This window comes from Ascidiella aspersa, chromosome 1 (assembly GCF_963924565.1).
Source record: "Ascidiella aspersa chromosome 1, kaAscAspe10.2, whole genome shotgun sequence".
In the NCBI taxonomy this organism is placed as follows: Eukaryota; Metazoa; Chordata; class Ascidiacea; order Phlebobranchia; family Ascidiidae; genus Ascidiella; species Ascidiella aspersa.
The window spans coordinates 23232048-23251417 of NC_139447.1; the positions used below are offsets into that span (position 1 = coordinate 23232048).

Consider the following 19370-nt stretch of genomic DNA (forward strand, 5'->3'; position numbering starts at 1 on the left):
CGATAACCATAACCCAAATAATGTTCTTTGCGATATGTGGTATTAATGTATAGACCGTTTTTTGGGCGCTCTTTCACTATTGTACGTAAAAATTAATAAAAAAAAATTTTTCTTTAAATGCCGCATACCACAACACATATTGTTTGGGTTAGGATGCGGGTTAGGATGCGGGTTAGCGTTTGGTTGAGGGTGGGTCAAGCTATTATTAATAATAAACATAATATTGCTTGACCCACCCTCATCCAAACGCTAACCCGCACCCTAACCCAAACAATATGCGTTGTGGTATGCGGTATTATTATTATTTTTTTTTGCATAACTTTTCACGTACAATAGTGAAAGAGCGCCGTTTTTTGCGTTACTTTCTACGTACTAAATCAAAGGAGCGCCGCACTTACCATTTCTTTCGTTTAAAAGTATTTTATTTAGTGTACGCTACTTCATTTTGTACCGAATATGTCCGCACAGTTACAGATTGTTGGCAAATGGCATAACTTGTGATTTGGGCGCTCTTTCACTATTGTACGTGAAAATTAATAAAAAAAAAATGTTCTTGAAATGCCGCATACCACAATGCATATTGTTTGGTTAGGGTGCAGGTTAGCGTTTGGTTGAGGGTGGGTCAAGTTATTATTAATAATAAACATATTACTTTACACTGTTTAGAAGTTTTGTTGTTTATTAATTTGGAATGAATATAATACCCTACTCTTAAGGCTGGTTCACACTAGACGCGTCTAGCGTTAACGTAAAACGTTTTTTAAAAACTCTTTCGGTTGCGGAAAAGTTGAAATATTTCAACTTTGACGCTTTCGGTTAGAAGCGAGAAAATTTGCCGTTAACGCTGGCAACGCGTTATGTGTGAACTGGACGAAGTTAGCCGTTAGATGCCAGACGCTAACGCTAGACGTTAACGCGTCTAGTGTGAACCAGCCTTTAGACTCGTAAGTTTCACCCTATGTGAGTCATTTTCTGCAAGCTCCAATTCCAAGGTCAATTATGAATGAATATAAATTTTCATGAAGTTTTGGAAACTATGGTTGATTTACTGCCTACTATAATAATACTAATCTGGTTCACCAATATATAAATTATTATTTTTTTGTTGAAGTCTACTATCTGGAAAAGGCAGATTGCTTTGAGTAATGTGTATAATTTAGGTCCTGGTCTAGGACCTTACCACAATTATTAAATCAGCACACAATATCTTCTTTGCTTGAACTTTTTTGAGCTGCTTGCTTACCTTTGATTGTGTGTATCTGCAGGATGGTAGAATTTATCTCTTGAAAGTTTGCCTATTTTTTTACTAGATACCAGGAAAAAATTCACTATAAAGTAGAACACTGGTGTAAAATCCTACCACATTTTTACAGTAATTAAACGAGTTGTCAAAAATTGATATCGCAAGAAAGAAATAAATAAATATGGGAGAATGAATCTAATAATAATACTTGACCCCACCCTCAACCCAACTGCTAACTCCCACCCTAACCCAAATAATGGTACCACTATAAACCCCCAGACGATAATGAGAAGTAGATTTTTTTGCGCTGGTCTAGAATCCTACCACAGTGTTCAAACAATTATAGCAACGCACAATATTTTGAATAGGGTGTTGGTTAGTGTTTGGGTAAATGTGAGTCAATGTATTTCTATATTTCTTATTTAATAATATTTTTTAACCTACCCAAACCTAAACGCTAACCCGCACCATAACCCAGATAATGCATTCTGGTAGGATTCTAGACCAGTGCCTATTTCTTTAGTAGGTATTTGACCATTTTTGTTTGCTAAAGTAGAACATCTTAGAGCCAATGGATTTTTTAGTTAGATATTGAGTATCCACCCCAGTCCCTGCTCAATGTCAGTAACTGTTAACCCCAAACTAATTTGAAGACAGAGTGGTCAACCACGAAGCACAGTAAAAACAATAACCTTTTAAAATTACCTTTTAATAGCTATATTTAGTGATTTCTATATGTACAAATGTTTGTTAAACTAGATAATTGTTATAAATTCACAAAGAAATGGCAATAGGTAAGTTTTGTAAAGTATAAATTTATTATTATTTACTGCCTATTTAGTTTAAAATACTACTTTAATCCTGTGGTAATTTGTCAAGATGTCATGGCACACTTCTACCATATTGTGTATAGGTTTTGTTGCACTCCGGATTAAAAATTCATATAAATTATAACAATTAGTATTTTTTCAAACTTTCAGTAATTCTGGCTTGTTGCACGTTTGTATCCAAATGGTGGGGAGTCATTTTGTGTTACTGACCCATATTGGAAAGCTTGCCCTATGTTTGCATAAATCCCCTGCGCAGTTAAACAGTTAGCAGCTGCACATTTCATGGAAATCATTGTCAAATTCGGTCAACTTTGCAAACTTGAGTCAGCAAATGCAAAAAGCTTTAGTTGCGGTTAGGTTTTTGTGGTAGTAATTTATTTAGAGCTTCACAATTTTAAGATGCAAAGACATCTTTCCTGTGCAATATTCGAAATATAATAATCTGCTGCTTGGTACTTTTACACTTATTAGTGATAATGCACTGATTAGTTTTTCGGTGCAACTAGACTTCTAGGTTGGCATATAGGTGCAAACAATTTTAAATTTTTGTAGCTCACACCTTTAGATGCTGTAATTTCGCAAGGTTGTTCACACTCTTGGCATATATAATGCTTGAACTATATTGTGGCTCACACACTAATTGTTTATTTATCTTTCCTCTGACCCCTTTGGCTTTATATCCCGATTGTTATAGTAAACGTTTTTGTATTTTGTCAAACACTGTTTTTTTCAGATCAGTCAAAGCGAAATGTTTTATCTGTAACAGGCTCTACACTTTTACCGCAAGAAATCATTTTCTGTCATTACAAATAATTTTACACCTTTTAATTGCGATTTGACATTATTTCAAATTTGTGCATTCTTTTTTTGACAGGATGGTTTTGATATGATCAAAATTTTGCAGGTGTGTTTGCAATCCTTTTATTCAATATATTTATTATTTATGGCATGATTTATTATTTTGTTTTTGGCATGGTTTACAATTTAGTATAATTTGTTTGAAGCTTCTTTTAATTCCAGATATTTAATGATGTTTTATTTTTGGTTTGCATGAATTTTTGCCATGTTTGGTAAACAAATGATATTTCTTTTAATAATAAAACAGCTAGCTATACTTTAAATTGTTACTTTTTAACATGATTAGGCTATTTTGCTCATAAGTGCAGTACAATAAGGTAAGATAGACACAGCTAGTAATTAATGTCAAACAATTTGTATCCATTACTTAACTGTTGCGAGTAGGGATGTTCAAAGTAGAATCCCAAGGTATTCTAGAATAATAGGTTTCGAATCTAGAATAACGAATCCAGAATAGCGAATCCTAGTATATTTTTATTAAATTATTTAACCTCGATTTTGTTTGGGGAAGGGATTAATCTTAATCTACCCTACAGGGCCCACAATCACAGCAATAAATCACCCAAACAATTTTCTAACATGTGTATATTATAATAAAAAAACTCTCTCATATGTTCAACATTCTTAACAATTGTCATCTGAAGCCGTTCTGTAAACTGGAATATGTCAACTGTCCAGGTTGTGTCCAAAACTTATATTTTTGCCAATAGTGAGAAAATGCAACACTGCACACAGAAGTCTTAAGCAATTCGGTCCTGATTTTGAAAGCATTGTTAAGTCTTAATGCTTCTTTTTTGACTAACATGATCTGTTATGCAGTAAAATGATGTACTGCAAAGAATACAAAGTTATTATTGACATAATGAATTCTTGACAATTACGTTGTGCATAATTTACCTGAATATTGGCCTAAAGTTGACCTTAAGTAATCCCATAGCGCATTTTGTGGACGGCCAGCACGTTTTGCAACGCTATGTTTTAGGGAAATTGCGAACTCCACACCAGACATTACACGTTAGCCATTCGCCCAATAACGCTTGATTGACACTTAATTATTAGACGAACGTTATCGCGAGACGCGGTAATTGGTCGCCCGAAAAAACGCTGACATTGCACTACCAGGTTACATTTAAAGCAAGCACTATAAATTGGTCGCCGCGGCGACAGGCCAACTTACCACACGCGTTTGTGCAATTAGGCGAACAATCCGCGGTAAAACATTAAATTATATCGGTTCCAATTACCCGAAATAAAGGGCAGAATTGGATTCAAATCCCATCTGGATTCGAATCCAAGAATTCGATATTCTACTTTGAGCATCCCTAGTTGCGAGTCTAAAATATTTTTTATTTGACAACACCGAGGGTAGCATACATATACAAAATCATGCTTAAAATAAATAATACATATGCATAGTTGTTTTTATTTAAATTTGGGAATATATTCGAAACACTGTTAGATCGACTGGATTCAATGTCTAAATATATTATTAAATATTATGTAACGGGAAGCAATATAAACGGTCAAAATGCATTTTAACCCGGGAAATTTACTTATTATGGTAATCAGTTACCTGCACGATTTCAACACCTTTCACCACTTTATCATTTTCGCTTGAGTTTGGCCTTGCTGAGTTCATATTAATCGGTAGACAGTATGCACTGCGCAACACATGCACAATCATAATTTTTCAAACATTTTATGGTGGATTAAGTTTGTAACTTGCACTACTTTTTTAAGAAAGGATATCATTGTAAATAAAAACATTAAACTCTATAACATTGGTAAAGGCCTTGTCATGAATTTATTTAATAGACCATTTTAGGCAAAAATATATTCGAAACCCTAAACAGTACACATGGTAAACGAAAATATACCAAAATTACTATAGCCAACAGAAGGCATACAATACATGCTTTTACATATAAAATGTGCTGAGCTCAGATTCAAACTGGTGTTACCAGAATTTATGCTGCACAATATTCAGCTTGAATAATTTATTCCAGAGAAACTAAAGAAGGCAAAATAGTGTTAATATTTCTGTTTGCTATATAACCCAGTGTTATCAACCTTTTTTGCATCATTGAACACTTAAGGCAATAAAATATTTTTATGAAACCCCAAATGAAAGTTTATAATAAAGCATTAAAATCAACCACATGTCAGCAATTTACTCACTTTCAGTTTTTCTTTCTGTGATATCTTTTTAGGCTTTATGGTACTTGAACTATAGGCCAACACAATTAAAAATACTATTGCACAACAAGACTTGTTATAAACTAAGCAATCGTCAATGAAACATATAAATTGGTGATACTATGTTAAAATGTTCATAGTGTTAAACAAGTTATGTTCTTTCGGAAAATCTGAAAATCTTTTTCACTTGTGTTTCGCAAAACACCAATTAAAAATCACTGTTATAAACAAGTATTTCGTTGATTTATTTCAGACACAGTACACAAAATTGCTTTTTGGTTACATTTGAAATTCCTATTTTTTAATGTTTGGTTATAATACAAGGAAATGATTGGTTATAATACAAGGCTTTAAGCAAACTTACACAGGGATGGCACAACATAATATACAATGGTTGATAAGAGGTCACAGTTTGGTGACTTAATATTTGAAATGAGCATGTTTTTTGTCTTGTCACTTTCAAACCATATTACTAGGGCCATTTTTATTTTGACCTAAAAAAAAATTTTTAGGCCTGTATTTTTATCAAATTTTGACTTTGTTTTGACCAAAATGGCTTATTTGTAGAGGCCACAGTTCTTCCTTGAATTAATACCAGTTACCCAAACATAATATTTTGTCGATATTAGACCCAAACGTAATATTTTGTCGAAAAGTCAAGGTGTTTTATGGATTTAAAAAAGTGCGTCATGTTTTTTGGCGATAGATTTAGGTAGCTTGTGTTATTTTGTCCTTGAGGAAAGGACACTTTGCCTCGTTGTTAAATTCTAATAAACAGCAAATTAAACAGGGAAGAGATGTAATGTAACCCCTTCACGCAGCTTTAAAGAAATCACTACAGAAAAGCTTGCTTCTAGGGCTTTTGTATTATAGAATGTCAGTAGGCTATTCCTAAAATCCAAACTGTTGATCTTCGAAAAGACCAGGTTTATAAAGTGGAAGTCTTTTATAATAATTATTTAAATACATAACAATGAATAAACAATGGACAATTTGCGATAAAACCTACTGCTGAATGCTGATCTAAGTGGGCATTCTGACATATTTCCTGCTTTTATGGGTTAATATGGTTTAATTGATGCAGCTCCTGATTTACAATGATTCCATGCTATTTTACAAAAATTACTCTCAAGAAACACAAAAACTTTGACAAATTTTGACTTTATTTTGACCTATAAACTTCTTAAAAACAGTCCCCTAGGTGTTCATAAAACGGCCAATAAGATTCAGCGAAAGGTAACCTTTAGACAAGTGGTCGTGACTGTGGGCCCTGTACAATATTTTAAGATTATTCCCTCCCCAAACCAAATCAAGGTTAAATAATTTAATAAAAATATACTAGGATTCGATATTCTGGATTTGTTATTCTAGATTCGAAACCTAAAGTTATTGGATCCTCTGGGTTTCTACGTTGAACATCCCTAGTGGTCTGTAAAGTTTTTTGTTGCAGCCCAAAACACTCTAAAGTTAAAAGCCGAATACCTAAAACTGAGCAAATATGCAGCTGAAATTGCTTGCAGCTCGTAAAAAAGGGTCTTATTTGTTTTTAATTTAGCAAAACTTTCTTTTAAAGGATAGATGTCACACAACACAGATAAAAGAGATCCGAATATTGCTCAAAAATATAGAATTTATAATCTAATTTAAAAAGAATCTGTATTTTTATCAGTCACACAGCATAACATTACATAGTATGCATTCCCATCACTGCTAAATGCAAACAAAAAACATTACAAGAAAAAAAACAAATTATAAACGGCCAATAAGATTCAGCGAAAGGTAACCTTTAGACAAGTGGTCGTGACTGTGGGCCCTGTACAATATTTTAAGATTATTCCCTCCCCAAACCAAATCGAGGTTAAATAATTTAATAAAAATATACTAGGATTCAATATTCTGGATTTGTTATTCTACATTCGAAACCTAAAGTTAGTGGATCCTCTGGGTTTCTACGTTGAACATCCCTTGTGGTCTGTAAAGTTTTTTGTTGCAGCCCAAAACACTCTAAAGTTAAAAGCCGAATACCTAAAACTGAGCAAATATGCAGCTGAAATCGCTCGCAGCTCGTAAAAAAGGGTCTTATTTGTTTTTAATTTAGCAAAACTTTCTTTTAAAGGATAGATGTCACATAACACAGATAAAAGAGATCCGAATATTGCTCAAAAATATAGAATTTATAATCTAATTTAAAAAGAATCTGTATTTTTATCAGTCACACAGCATAACATTACATAGTATGCATACAACCTTTTTTGGGCTGAATAGATCTGCTTAAAAAATCACTTGACCCCATTACATTAACATTGTTACTTTGGAAGCGAGTTGAACCCTGACAAAAGTGAACAAAAAACTATAATAATACTAAGGGTGGATATGCACTCATTATGAAATATGAAATTTATATTTACCCAATATGTTGTACTTAGTTAAGGTCAACAAAGTATTAAACCTGAAAATACCTTATTAAACCTTTGCCAAACAGGGTATTTCATCTATTAGCTACTATGTGTACCAACCAAAATGAATAGCTCAGTAAAAAGTGCATGGCTCACCTAAAATAGATTCATGGTCTACAGTCGAAGGACTTGTTGGCTAAAACATCGCGATGGCCCTGTTACATCAAACTATTACAATTCGGTAGAAAGTCCTGAGAGCGCTTGTTGTTGTGTCACCATATAGGTCACAGTTTATATTAACAAAAATTTGGTTGCTTTTTGCAAACCGTATGCTAATAAACAGTACCTTATATTGCCAGAATAACGCCAGAATATCAACCTAAATATTATCATACTAGTTTTATATGATATATTTATGTAATAACCTGTATAACTTATTTGCCAAGTCAAGTATATCCAGTACAATGGTTTTATCAATCTTAGTAGCAAACTGTTTCCCAAGTTTATCCGATTGGATACGCACTGCCACCTCTCTAGTATTCCTACTATGTACTAATAATTGCCTGTTTTGCAAAAAACATCAAAAAGGGATTTTTAAGATTGCAAATTTTGGTATTGGCATTATTTTGTTGTGTTTTATATATATTTTATGAAGATGTGCATTGTAATTTACACAACGTTCAGAACTTGTTTGATATACCCCTTGAATCAGTGATTATAATTTATTTATATAAGATGTTAATCTTGTTTTACATTTACTATTAATTTTATTGCCATGCAAATTTATGTATTAGCAGAATATACTTGTAATAAATATTCTTGCTTTTTTATTTCAGTTACAAAACCTACTAATTCAAAATACTGTACCAAAAGTTCTAAACTGTCCAATATGTATATACATATATATAGTAATATAATAAAGGGCAGCCCCTACAATGGTGATGATTTGATTAGTATTACCTTAAAAAACTTTTATGTTATTAATTCGAAATGGGCTAATTAAATAAGATTGGTGATTCTGCATGTAATAATTTGATTTACAACAACTTACAAGTAACTGTGAACCTCATTGTTATATGTTGAAAATAGTACAAACCTGATAGCAAATTCAGTTTATTTTGTGAAAATATGTAATTTTTAAGTGGTCCAATGCCAACCTTATACAGCTACTTTTAGGCCATTTAATTTCCATTTAGAAATCATGCAACCTCCATATAACGGGCAGTGGCTTACTCTAATATATTGCAATTTATCATTTCATAAGTTTGAACAAAAATGTTCTCATTTAACTTGTTTATGTCAGATTTTAGTAGCTAAGTATATAATTTTGCAGATCCTGCAAACACATCAACTTTACTTGTTACAACTTTGTCACCAAGTTTGACTACATCTGAATCATCTTCTGTTTCTACCAGCTCTGTTGTTATTTCTACATTACCTACAACTCTCAACTCTACAATGGCAACTTCTGAACTAAACATTTCCACACGGTATTTTCACATTTTTATATGGGTATTTAGACTCAACTTCACTTACATATGCAGAAAAAAACCTAAATCTGCACCCCAAGAACCAGAATCCCCTTTATCTGCCACAAAACTGTCAGGATCAGTTTTTTGTGATTTTTTACCCTGTCAATTCTAAAAGCCTGTTCTCTTGACATAGAGCAGGGGCGGGCAACCTTTTTAACACAAGGGCCAGTTAGGAAATTTAATGCTTACAGGAGGGCCACACATCAAATAAACACTAATTGATATTTTCAGCTTTTACTACAAAAACACAAGTACAAGCGAATATGAAATATTATAGCAGACACACATGTGGATGTTCAAATAGAAGTTAGTGAGAAGGCTGATGTTGGATATTTTAAACCAACTTGTCAATGTTTGGTTCCAGGCCAGATGTGCATAGACGCAAATTATTTAACAGCAATAATTCAAAATCAGCTGCGGCAAAAGTTGTAGCAGACAAGTGTAATTGTTGCAAAACAATTCTTTATCATACCAAGGTGACGCAAGTAAAACTTTATGAATAAAGATTGTTTTGTGATAGATGCTACCCATTCGAGTTCCAACAACTGCATTAGTGTAGCGGTGTAGCCTATGGGTTACATTGCACTTTTAAACAGGAAACTGAAAGAGCAAAAGTTCCAACTTTGGTGCACACAAAATACCCTTATTTAGGGAAAAATATCTGGAAGAAGGCGAAGGACCAATCAAAAAATGGCAAAGGGCCGCATGAGGCCTGCGGGCCGCCTGACATAGAGTCTTGAAAACAAGCAAAATTAATATTAAAAAAAATTTACCAACAGTAGTGTTGATATTGAGTTTAAGTTTGCACTCACCAGTCTGCAGGTGTCAACTAATTTGCACTCGTCCAAACAAAATAACACAGTTCTTGCCTATACAAGTAAACAAGTTGTATAATATAATGCTACTTCAAACTATTTACATGGGTGAATGAAAAAAACGTTGGAATGTTGCCTGCCAACTTCTTTCTTACCTTTGAAGTAATGTGCTTATTACCAATGACAGACTTAGTATTCAAATAAAATTTGCTTTAAAATTAAATGCTAAATTAAATTTGCCAATCAGCATTTGCCCAGACGAAATAACAATTACCAAAAATGTCTTTTTTTAGGGTTAATAGTGCAACAGAAGCTTATGATGGCTTCTACGTTGGTTTGGGTCTTGCGATAAGTTCCAGCATTTTTATTGGTGGCAGTTTTATTCTGAAGAAAAAAGGTTTACTTCGACTTGCTGCTAAAGGGACTACTAGGGCAGGTCAGTGTTTTATTAACTGATTCCTCATCTTGGCTATATAATGCTTTTTTTAATACAAATTAAATATCAAATAAATTAAAATCAAATCAAATTAGACTTAAATGTGTTTGCCGTTCTTTTACTACTTTGTTTTTTCCAACATTCAAAATGTGGCAACATTAAAATGAATAAAGAATTTAATCCTAACTCTGTGATATAGAAACAATATCACATTGTACCTAATATCACATTGTAAGTACTGCAGGGTTTGTGCAGCTCTAGTGCAAACAATTTTTTTTGCACTGACACTTTGTTTTTCTCAATTTATTGTAGTGGCCTCTTTAAACTGTAAAAATGATTGAAAACAATATTGTTATGTCAAATATATATATAAGCAGACAAACTGCAACTTACTCAAAAAGATTGGAAAGCTTTTGCTATTTGCTTTATGCAGTGTTTTTAGCTTTAAGGTCTGTGCATTTATTTTAAAACATCTTTTTATATCTAGTTTATGTTTGAAGGAATGATTTATATCAATATGTTCCTGTTTAGTTGTGTATAGTTTAAGTGCTTCATTTTTTTAGGATTAAATATTCCTTATTGAAATGATTAATAGCTAGAAAAGTATTTGAGAACCCCTGGTTCAGACACATTACATGTATCAATTCATAAAATTCTAAATAGGGATACAAGCCTATTTAAATTTAAAAACTTTTTTATAATATCCCCTACAAGTCCTTATGGGTGCTAAGTGGTTAATCAACCCCTTGTTGCAGTCACTTTTAGAAAGGCTATTTATCAAACTGGTGTTACATTTAAAAGACCTCAAATGATTTTACCCTATTAGATTTTTAAGCTGACACCTCTGTTTTTTGTTGCATTATGGACATAGATTGTGTTTTTAAAGGTGAGGGTGGTCATGCATACCTTAAAGAATGGATGTGGTGGGCTGGACTCATTTCAAGTAGGTCTATATATATAACTGTAAAATATCTAAACAAACACTTTTGTGAATTGTTTACATGTTCTATATTTGATAACATTTTATTTCTGGAGCATGCAAAGTAATGCTATTGTAAGATTCTGCTTATCAGCAGGATTTTAATTAAAGTACCTAAATTTCTTAGTAACTCATAAATAAATAATTATTGGAATTTTAAACAATACAAATATTATACTTAAATTACTAAGTATACTAAGGCAGTGGTTCTTAACCTTTATTAACTTGTGGTAAAAATAGTTTGGTAGTGCACTTGACACGTTAACCAAATAAACAATAGTTAATATATCTTAAAATAGGCTGTAATGTAATGTTTCACAGAATGTTTGTGCTGAATCCCTGAAACAGCTTTGTCGAACCCTGTTTAAGAACCACTACACTAACGTGAGGCAGTAAAACAATATATATTGGCACCTGTGCTATTCCCCACTAAAACATTTCAAAACTCTCTGTAACAACATTTACATGCGATTGCATTCTCTGTACATCATTTTTTCCCACTGAAACATTTCAAAGAAAAAAAAATATATTAAATACAGGCATAAAAGAAAGAAATTATGCGTTCAGAAGGGTGAACATTTTGCCAAATCGAATTTAATTGAAATTGAGTCTGGATTATGCTAATCACAACATAACTAAGGGGTTGTGTAAGTTTTGAAAACTCCTTTAAATTTTTGACACAAAATCCTAATTTATTTTGTACAATGTTGTTTGCTTACAGTGGGTGTTGGCGAAGGTGCAAACTTCCTTGCATATGCATTTGCTCCTGCTTCTCTTGTCACTCCACTGGGAGCACTAAGTGTGCTTGTCAGGTACATAAAAACTATGTAGTAGTTATCATTATCAATCAGTGAGATGATTGGTTTAAGTTAACAAACCATTGGTTTTATATTGCTGTTTTTTAACTTTTAAGCATAACTGCTATGTTGGTACATCCCACACATACACTTTAAGATGGCTACTTTTTGTTCTTTAAAAATATTTTATTTACTAGCGCTGTCCTGGCATCATACTTTCTTGAAGAGACTTTAAATCTTCATGGTAAGATTGGATGTATCTTATCCATACTTGGATCGACAGTGATCATCATTCATGCTCCACAAAAGGAGGAAGTCGAAGATCTGGCTGAAATGGGAACCAAACTGAAAGATCCAAGTATGTAGAAGTAACTTGTGTACATAAAAATGTATATCAACAAAAAATAAATCGTCTAAATTGAATATTATCAGTCTTGAAAAGTATTGTTTTTTCAAATGCCAAGTGTTATTTGCCATATTTTTCTGATTATGGTTGATATTTCTGAAGTGGGTTGTACAAAACTGTTATGCCTTTGCATTCAGTATGATGCACTCTGTTTCTACAAACCATTTTATTGCCTGCATATGTTTCACAGTTTTCGTGACCTACGCGATTATTGTATTGCTCGTCTCACTTTATCTCATCTTCTACGTGGCACCTCGACATGGAACAAACAATGTTATGGTTTATATCAGTATTTGCTCACTTCTTGGCTCGTTCTCTGTTTCTTGTGTCAAGGGTGTGGGACTTGCATTCAAGGACTGGGCAGCTGGCGTGAATGTGTGGGTAAATCCACTCACCTACATTCTGCTTGCTGGTCTTGTTGCCTCTGTCTCAACCCAGGTAAGTTAACTAGCAATTAGATTTTGTAAAATATACACACTACTCGCTTTTCTTGAAAATCATTAAATGATATCTAATTGTGGTTAATGGGTGCGGTAGACTGTAGAGCTATTTAAAAAAATAGCAATGTGCAGTTACTTTTTTGTATTTTAACTTATATTTTCATGCAGTTAACATATATGTATTGTATAGGTAAACTATCTGAACAAAGCACTTGATATTTTCAACACATCAATGGTGACGCCAGTCTACTATGTACTCTTTACTACCACTGTACTCACCTGTTCCGCCATTCTCTTCAAAGAGTGGAACGCAATGGATGCCAAGTCGGTCATCGGCATGCTTGCAGGTTGGTTAAGTTAGTTTTTCACTTATGTTTCCGTCATTATATACTGTGTGTGTTTTATCCAAGATATTCATTTAATAAATTGTAATTGAGAGAAAAATGGGACACACAAAAATACCTAAAAAGCAACAATATCTACATCGGCCCAATCTACAATGCTATAGTATTAGGGAAAACAACATAATCAAACCACATAATGAATTATATTTACAACACAATGTTACCTAAACCCCTCTGAATAAAGCCTAAACATCAGTCGTACATCCCTCTGAATAAGTCTTAAATCCATACAAATATTCATTAGACTTTTCTGTCTTGGTAAAAGTCGGTTATTAATACGTTCTAGTCATTAAGAGAATGATGCCCATGCCTTATTTTGTGGCCAAATATATTTCTCATATATTTGCTCCTATTTAAAGCCATTGTCGTATCTTCATATTTTACACATTTAGTTTGTCCATAGAAATGTCCTAAATTACCTTTTTTTACTTTATTTTGATCAAATTTTAACTTTATTTTGACCTAACGAAATTGCTTATTTGTAGAAGCCACAGTTTTTCCTTGAATTGATACCAGTTACCCAAACATAATAGTGATTTCAGAACCAAGCGTAACATTTTGTCGAAAAGTCAAGGTGTTTTATGGATTATAAAAAGTGTGTCGTGTTTTTTGGCGATAGATTTAGGTAGCTTGTGTTATTTTGTACTTGTAGAAAGGGCACTTTGCCTCGATTTTCTCCGCATGGAAAATCCTAATAAACAGCATATTAAACTGGGAAGAAGTAATGTAACCCCCTTTACGCGGCTTTAAAGAAATCACTACAGAAAAGCTTGCTTAGTTATTTTTTGTATTACAGAATGTCAATAGGCTATTCCTAAAATCCAAACTGTTAATCTTCGAAAAGACCCGGTTCATGACGAGGAAATCTTTTAGAAGAAAATTATTTAAATACAATGAATAAACAATAGACAATTTGCGGTAAAAGTTACTGCTGATTCAAGTGGGCATTGTGACATATTTCCTGCTTTTATGGGCTAATATGGTTTAATTGTATCGCAGTTCCTGATTTACAATGCTTCCACGACGATTTTTACAAAAATTACTCTCAAGAAACACAAAAACTTTGTCAAAAGCCATAATTTGACAAAACTTAACTTTATTGAAAATTCTGACTTTATTTTGACCTATGGACTTCTTAGAAACAAGGTGCTGAAAACAACTGGATTCTTTGATTCGTGGACAGACGAGGTCCTTAAAAAATTTTGACTTTATTGACTTTTGCGGGCCCTAGTTATAACACCATTGAACCTTTTTGGCACGGCCTTGTTGACATCGTTGTGGCACAGGCTGTTTGCCCTTGGTTAGGCTTAGGAGTGAGCTTGGAAATTTATTAACGGATGGAGTTATCGGTGCCTTCGGTGTGTTCCAAAACACATTGGTGAACCGTATTTGTTAATTTTTTTTTTATCAACGCATTATTCAAACGACTTATCGCCGGCGCGTGCAGCAGTTTGTAACGGCGGGCCAAGATTGAATTAAAAAATTTGAGGTTTAGTGGTAATTCCTTAGAACTTTTTAATTTATGGAAAGCACAAAATCAATTGCAAGTTACACTGTATGCGGGCACCTTCTCATAATTGTACAAAACAACCTTTCTAGTATAAATAAACTGTGAAATATTCCAGTATCACAAGCTGAAGACGCAACATATAAGGGTTACTACAGTCAACTTAAATGGAAGTGTAATCAAGGGCATATATAAAATAGAATTAGTGTGACGTAATGCGACGAAAATGCTAATGATTTCGTTTAAAACAATAAACCTTCGCACAGTATCGTCCTATTTGCTGTGTTAACCATCGAAGCTGTTTTTAACAGCTACTTGAATTACTTTCGTCTTCCAGGTATTGCCATCGTTTTTTCATAACCTCTATGTCTATGATTGATAACTTAAGCTATGTAAACGCGCGTGACAGAAAAATGTTTGTTTGTTAACACGTGCTTGACACGTTGTTTTACTGCCACGCGCTAGGTGGTGCTATAGTTGCAGCAATTTTTATTCAGTAATATTCAAATTCCTAATTTGATGTACGAAACGTAATAACTTTGCAGTGTTTAATCGAGCGATGTGTTAACACTCCACTTTTACTTCTAAATTTATTATCTATTTTGGTTTTAAGGATTCGGAACAATTATCGTCGGCATCTTTCTGTTACACGCCTTCAAAAACATCAATTTTTCGCTGGCCGACCTTCCCAAGTTCTCCAAGAATGGCATCGCGATGGCGCCTGGCGACGGCAACGATACTGTCCACTACTCGCCAGCTCGTCGTCAGCGCAAAGAAGAGAGACTAGAACTGCTAGAGAACGCTGAACAAGGCGTAAGCATTTACTCAGACGAAGAAGACGAAAATACCACGATCCTTTTTAACAAGAAGCAGTCGCCTACCGACCAGATCCCAAATGGCCGTATCCACAGATGAGCGCCTTTCCTGTGTTTTTTTTTTATATAAGTTGCGCTCAGTATTATGTAGCACGTAGACGTTTTTTGTCTTTCTGTCCGCCTGGAACTGTGGACAGATTCGTTGCTTCCAAACGGCTCGTGTGGAACAACTTGGGTTCAAAAGACCGGGAAGAAATGCTTAAGTCAGATTATTTCAAGTTCAAAGCGATTGAAGGCGCGCATTGGCACTTATGCCCAACCAAATCCTTTGGTCAGGCCTATACAATAGGATTAAAGTTTAAAACAGTCGCACATTGTCCAATCGTCAGGCGTTCTCTTGTTTGTTTGTTCTTTATGTTTAGTTGGTAATATGTGAGTACCAGAAGCCGATATTGGAGATAACTAAAATTTTAAAGTGCGATTAATGATTCATTCCAACATAGCTTTCACTTTCGAAAAACCTAACACTATTTGGTTCGTCTATGCGCAAGTTGAATTACTCATGAAACTTTGCGCAAATCGTGCTAAGACGTAATTAGGCTGGTTCACAATTTTTGCAGTTATTTATCCATATGCTGCAACTGCTGCTCACTACATTATGTTTGAACATACAAGTTTCAAACCGGTGGAATCGGTATGGCAGCGGAATGTCAAGATACGACCCCACTGCAAAACGTTGCATATAGACATAATGGGTTATGGGTTTAAATATTAGGGTATTCGGGATAGTGGTCGAGGTTGGTTGGCAAATTTGGGTTCAATTCACTTTTCGCGTTTTTATGTTAGTGCCATTTTCAGTGCTGGTTTTTCACGGTAATCAAATTTCGATGTGGTGTGACCCATAAAGATCGTATGCTCTGTTATAAGCTGCTAATCCAGCCTAGTTTATGGATCGAATTACGATACATAGCCTTTCTTGTGTGAATTTTTGTGGTTTAAGGTTTGAAAATTTATCTTCCCTAATTATTTCCATTGTGCCTGTTACCACTTTATGCGTTTACACATTTTATAACATAGTTTCCTGACCGTTTTCCCGCGGAAAAGTCTATGCGAAAAAAATTGTTTTTAAGTTATATTCCTTTTATGTTCCTTTTCTTTCTTAGCTTCATATTTTCGTACACAGCAGCGGCTAAGTCGCAATAGCCTATGCCCTAAAGTAAACGCCAGTTTATATTTATCTCAGTTTGGCATTTTGTAAAGAAAAATTGTTAGCGAAATAATATTTATTTAACTTTACTATATCCATTTACTAGTAACTAGATTGTCATATCTGCGTTCTTTACATAATAATTAATTACTACAACATGGGGTATTTTTAACCACTGTATTCTTTGTACTCCGGTAGCAAACGCTATTGTTTTCCACCTGCCTTACTGGTTCAAGTGTGTGCAGTAATAGGATGTCAGCTCCATCTATTTAATGTGCTATTTTTGTATATCATGGCAAGTTTACATAGGAACAAATTGAACTTGTTAGTGTTTTGATTATTTATCATTAATGATATTGAATAGGCGCGCCTCTTTTACTTTCTACATTGCATGTTGGCGATTAGTGACGATTAAAGTAAAATTAAAAAGTAACCGATCGTATTTTCGGCGGTCTAAGGTTTCTTTTGCAATGCTCAATTCTAACATCGTTATTTAATTCTTGGAGACCGGATTGTTAAAGTTGGTGATATATGGTCTATATAACGTCGCTACGTTATCATAAAGGATTTAGCTTTTCTAGACAGTACAATTTTCAAGCGAGAGCCTTACGGTTTTAGATTATTTTTTCAACTTCATCGAACCAGATTTGTTAACCGTTAAATGGTTAAATTTTAAAACAAATAAATGTCAATCCCAAAATAGTGTAGATCATCATACGACAAATCCGATATTGCCTTTCAAAAATTTTCTTGTTCTGTTGGGTTTGCGAATCGTGGCCGGCTTACCATTTGGAATCACATAGAACTAGTAGTTTGTTGTCTTTAACGTGAAGTAAAATGATTTTGTGTCTCGTCACTGTGACGCAGTTTTTTAATTGCTAAGGGTGCGAAGGTCCAACCTTTGTTTTACTGACACAGTGATAGTTGCTTTGCGCCTAACCTTCCTGAAATATTAACAAACAATGCGATTTGGATGTCCTGATCGTTTTATTGAAGAACAATTGAGTGACACTGATGGCCAGCCTTTCGCTCAGTCTATGCAAGGGTTAAAAGTTTTTGCATTGTGTCTCTTTTGATTCGTGGCACTTTTTGCGTTGATCAAATAATGGCAACCCGATCTCGGACATTTTACACTAAATGTTTTGCTACATATTAAATGAAACTATTTTTCGCGGCCCCATAATTTATATTGTATAAGGAATATTGGCTAAACTTGTAATTTTTTACTAATTATGTATGTAAGGCAAATTAATGTACATTCTAATTAAAAATTGTTACAAGCATTATGTGAATAAAGATGTTTGCAAACGTTTTTCGTTGAATTAAACTTTTTTCGATTGTCCAGTAAAGTCTAGAGATGATGTGCTTGACTGCAGTAAAAAGTAACATCAAGCCTTTTCAAATCCGGTTAACTGCGCTTCGCACGTCTAAAACGTAAATTTCTATGTAAAAATTGTCATTTTAAGTTTATAATGTGCCTTTTTAACTTTCCGTCCAGTTTCTATATCGTTGTTTATTTGTTTTACTATCTCGCTTATGTTCATAATATTGCTGTCCTGTCCGTGTGTGTATTAGTGCTTGTTGGACGGTATAGTGTGTAAAGAAAAAAAATATTCTCGTAACACACCTCCTATTTGCTCTGCATTTTCTCTTATTTTTTATGTATAGAGCAAAAAAACAAAAGAATATCCACGCTATCAAGCATTTATTGAGGCAATCTTGCAATACTACACTCCACAGAAAAAGAACCGACATATAACGTGATACATCAAGTTAGTAAACCGTCGATAATTGTTACAACGTTGCAAATGGGAATAAGTAAATAAGCACAGAGTTTGCTAATCTTTGTGAAATAAATATATTTTTTTAATGGAAACCTTGTGAAACCGAGTCAACTTGAAAACAAACCTAGAAAGTACGAACTAGACTAGACTGTCCACAGGGCTGTGGAGTCTGTTAAAAATAACCCGAGTCCGACTTCAGCCAAAAAAATACAAAAATAAACCCGACTTTCGGTCAAATGCGAGTCCCGAGTCCGGCCCTTACTCTACAGTCTGCTATCCGCTGATTTACGGAACTAAAATTATGTGGATATTTAGCAATCCACTTATAGGGGTGTCATATAATTCATTTACTTACAATACATGGTTGGAAAATGTTCCACAATATGCTATTCCATCTTTACCATTTCCAATTGGCGGCCATATCAGTTTTAAAATTGCTACTGTGCATGTCGAACTCGGGACACGGGTAGTTTTACGTGGTCTTACTCGAGTCCTACTCCAGCAAAACAAACCGACTCCGCAGCCCTGCTGTTTCAACACCGGTCAATCTGGCATATTTTGGGCACCTTGTTTAACTACAGCACTCCCCAGAGTTTTGGTTATGATATAAGCGAGTAGGTTGACGGTTGGTTATAACTAACAGTCAGCCAGTTTGTTTTGGAGGTAACTTAATGTTGGCCAGTCTCCGTAATCTGTTATACTTGCTGCACTAATGCCGCCCTAGT

General features: G+C 34.1%; 1 protein-coding gene across 2 annotated transcripts; it reads left to right on the plus strand.

Annotated features, from left to right (window-relative positions):
• The first annotated feature begins 362 nt into the window (after positions 1–362).
• On the plus strand, positions 363–18494 carry LOC146168346 (magnesium transporter NIPA2-like). 2 transcript variants are annotated; one of them, XM_083391021.1, is made up of 10 exons: positions 363–2037; positions 2948–2977; positions 8857–9013; positions 10164–10306; positions 11193–11249; positions 12007–12097; positions 12280–12440; positions 12679–12926; positions 13119–13275; positions 15453–18494. In XM_083391021.1, exons 3-10 carry the CDS (start codon positions 8982–8984, stop codon positions 15752–15754), a joined length of 1191 nt encoding a protein of 396 aa, XP_083247147.1. In that variant the 5' UTR covers positions 363–2037; positions 2948–2977; positions 8857–8981; the 3' UTR covers positions 15755–18494. The 2 variants fall into 2 exon arrangements, with proteins under 2 accessions (XP_083247147.1, XP_083247146.1); XM_083391020.1 differs by lacking the exon at positions 2948–2977.
• Positions 18495–19370: the final 876 nt, after the last annotated feature.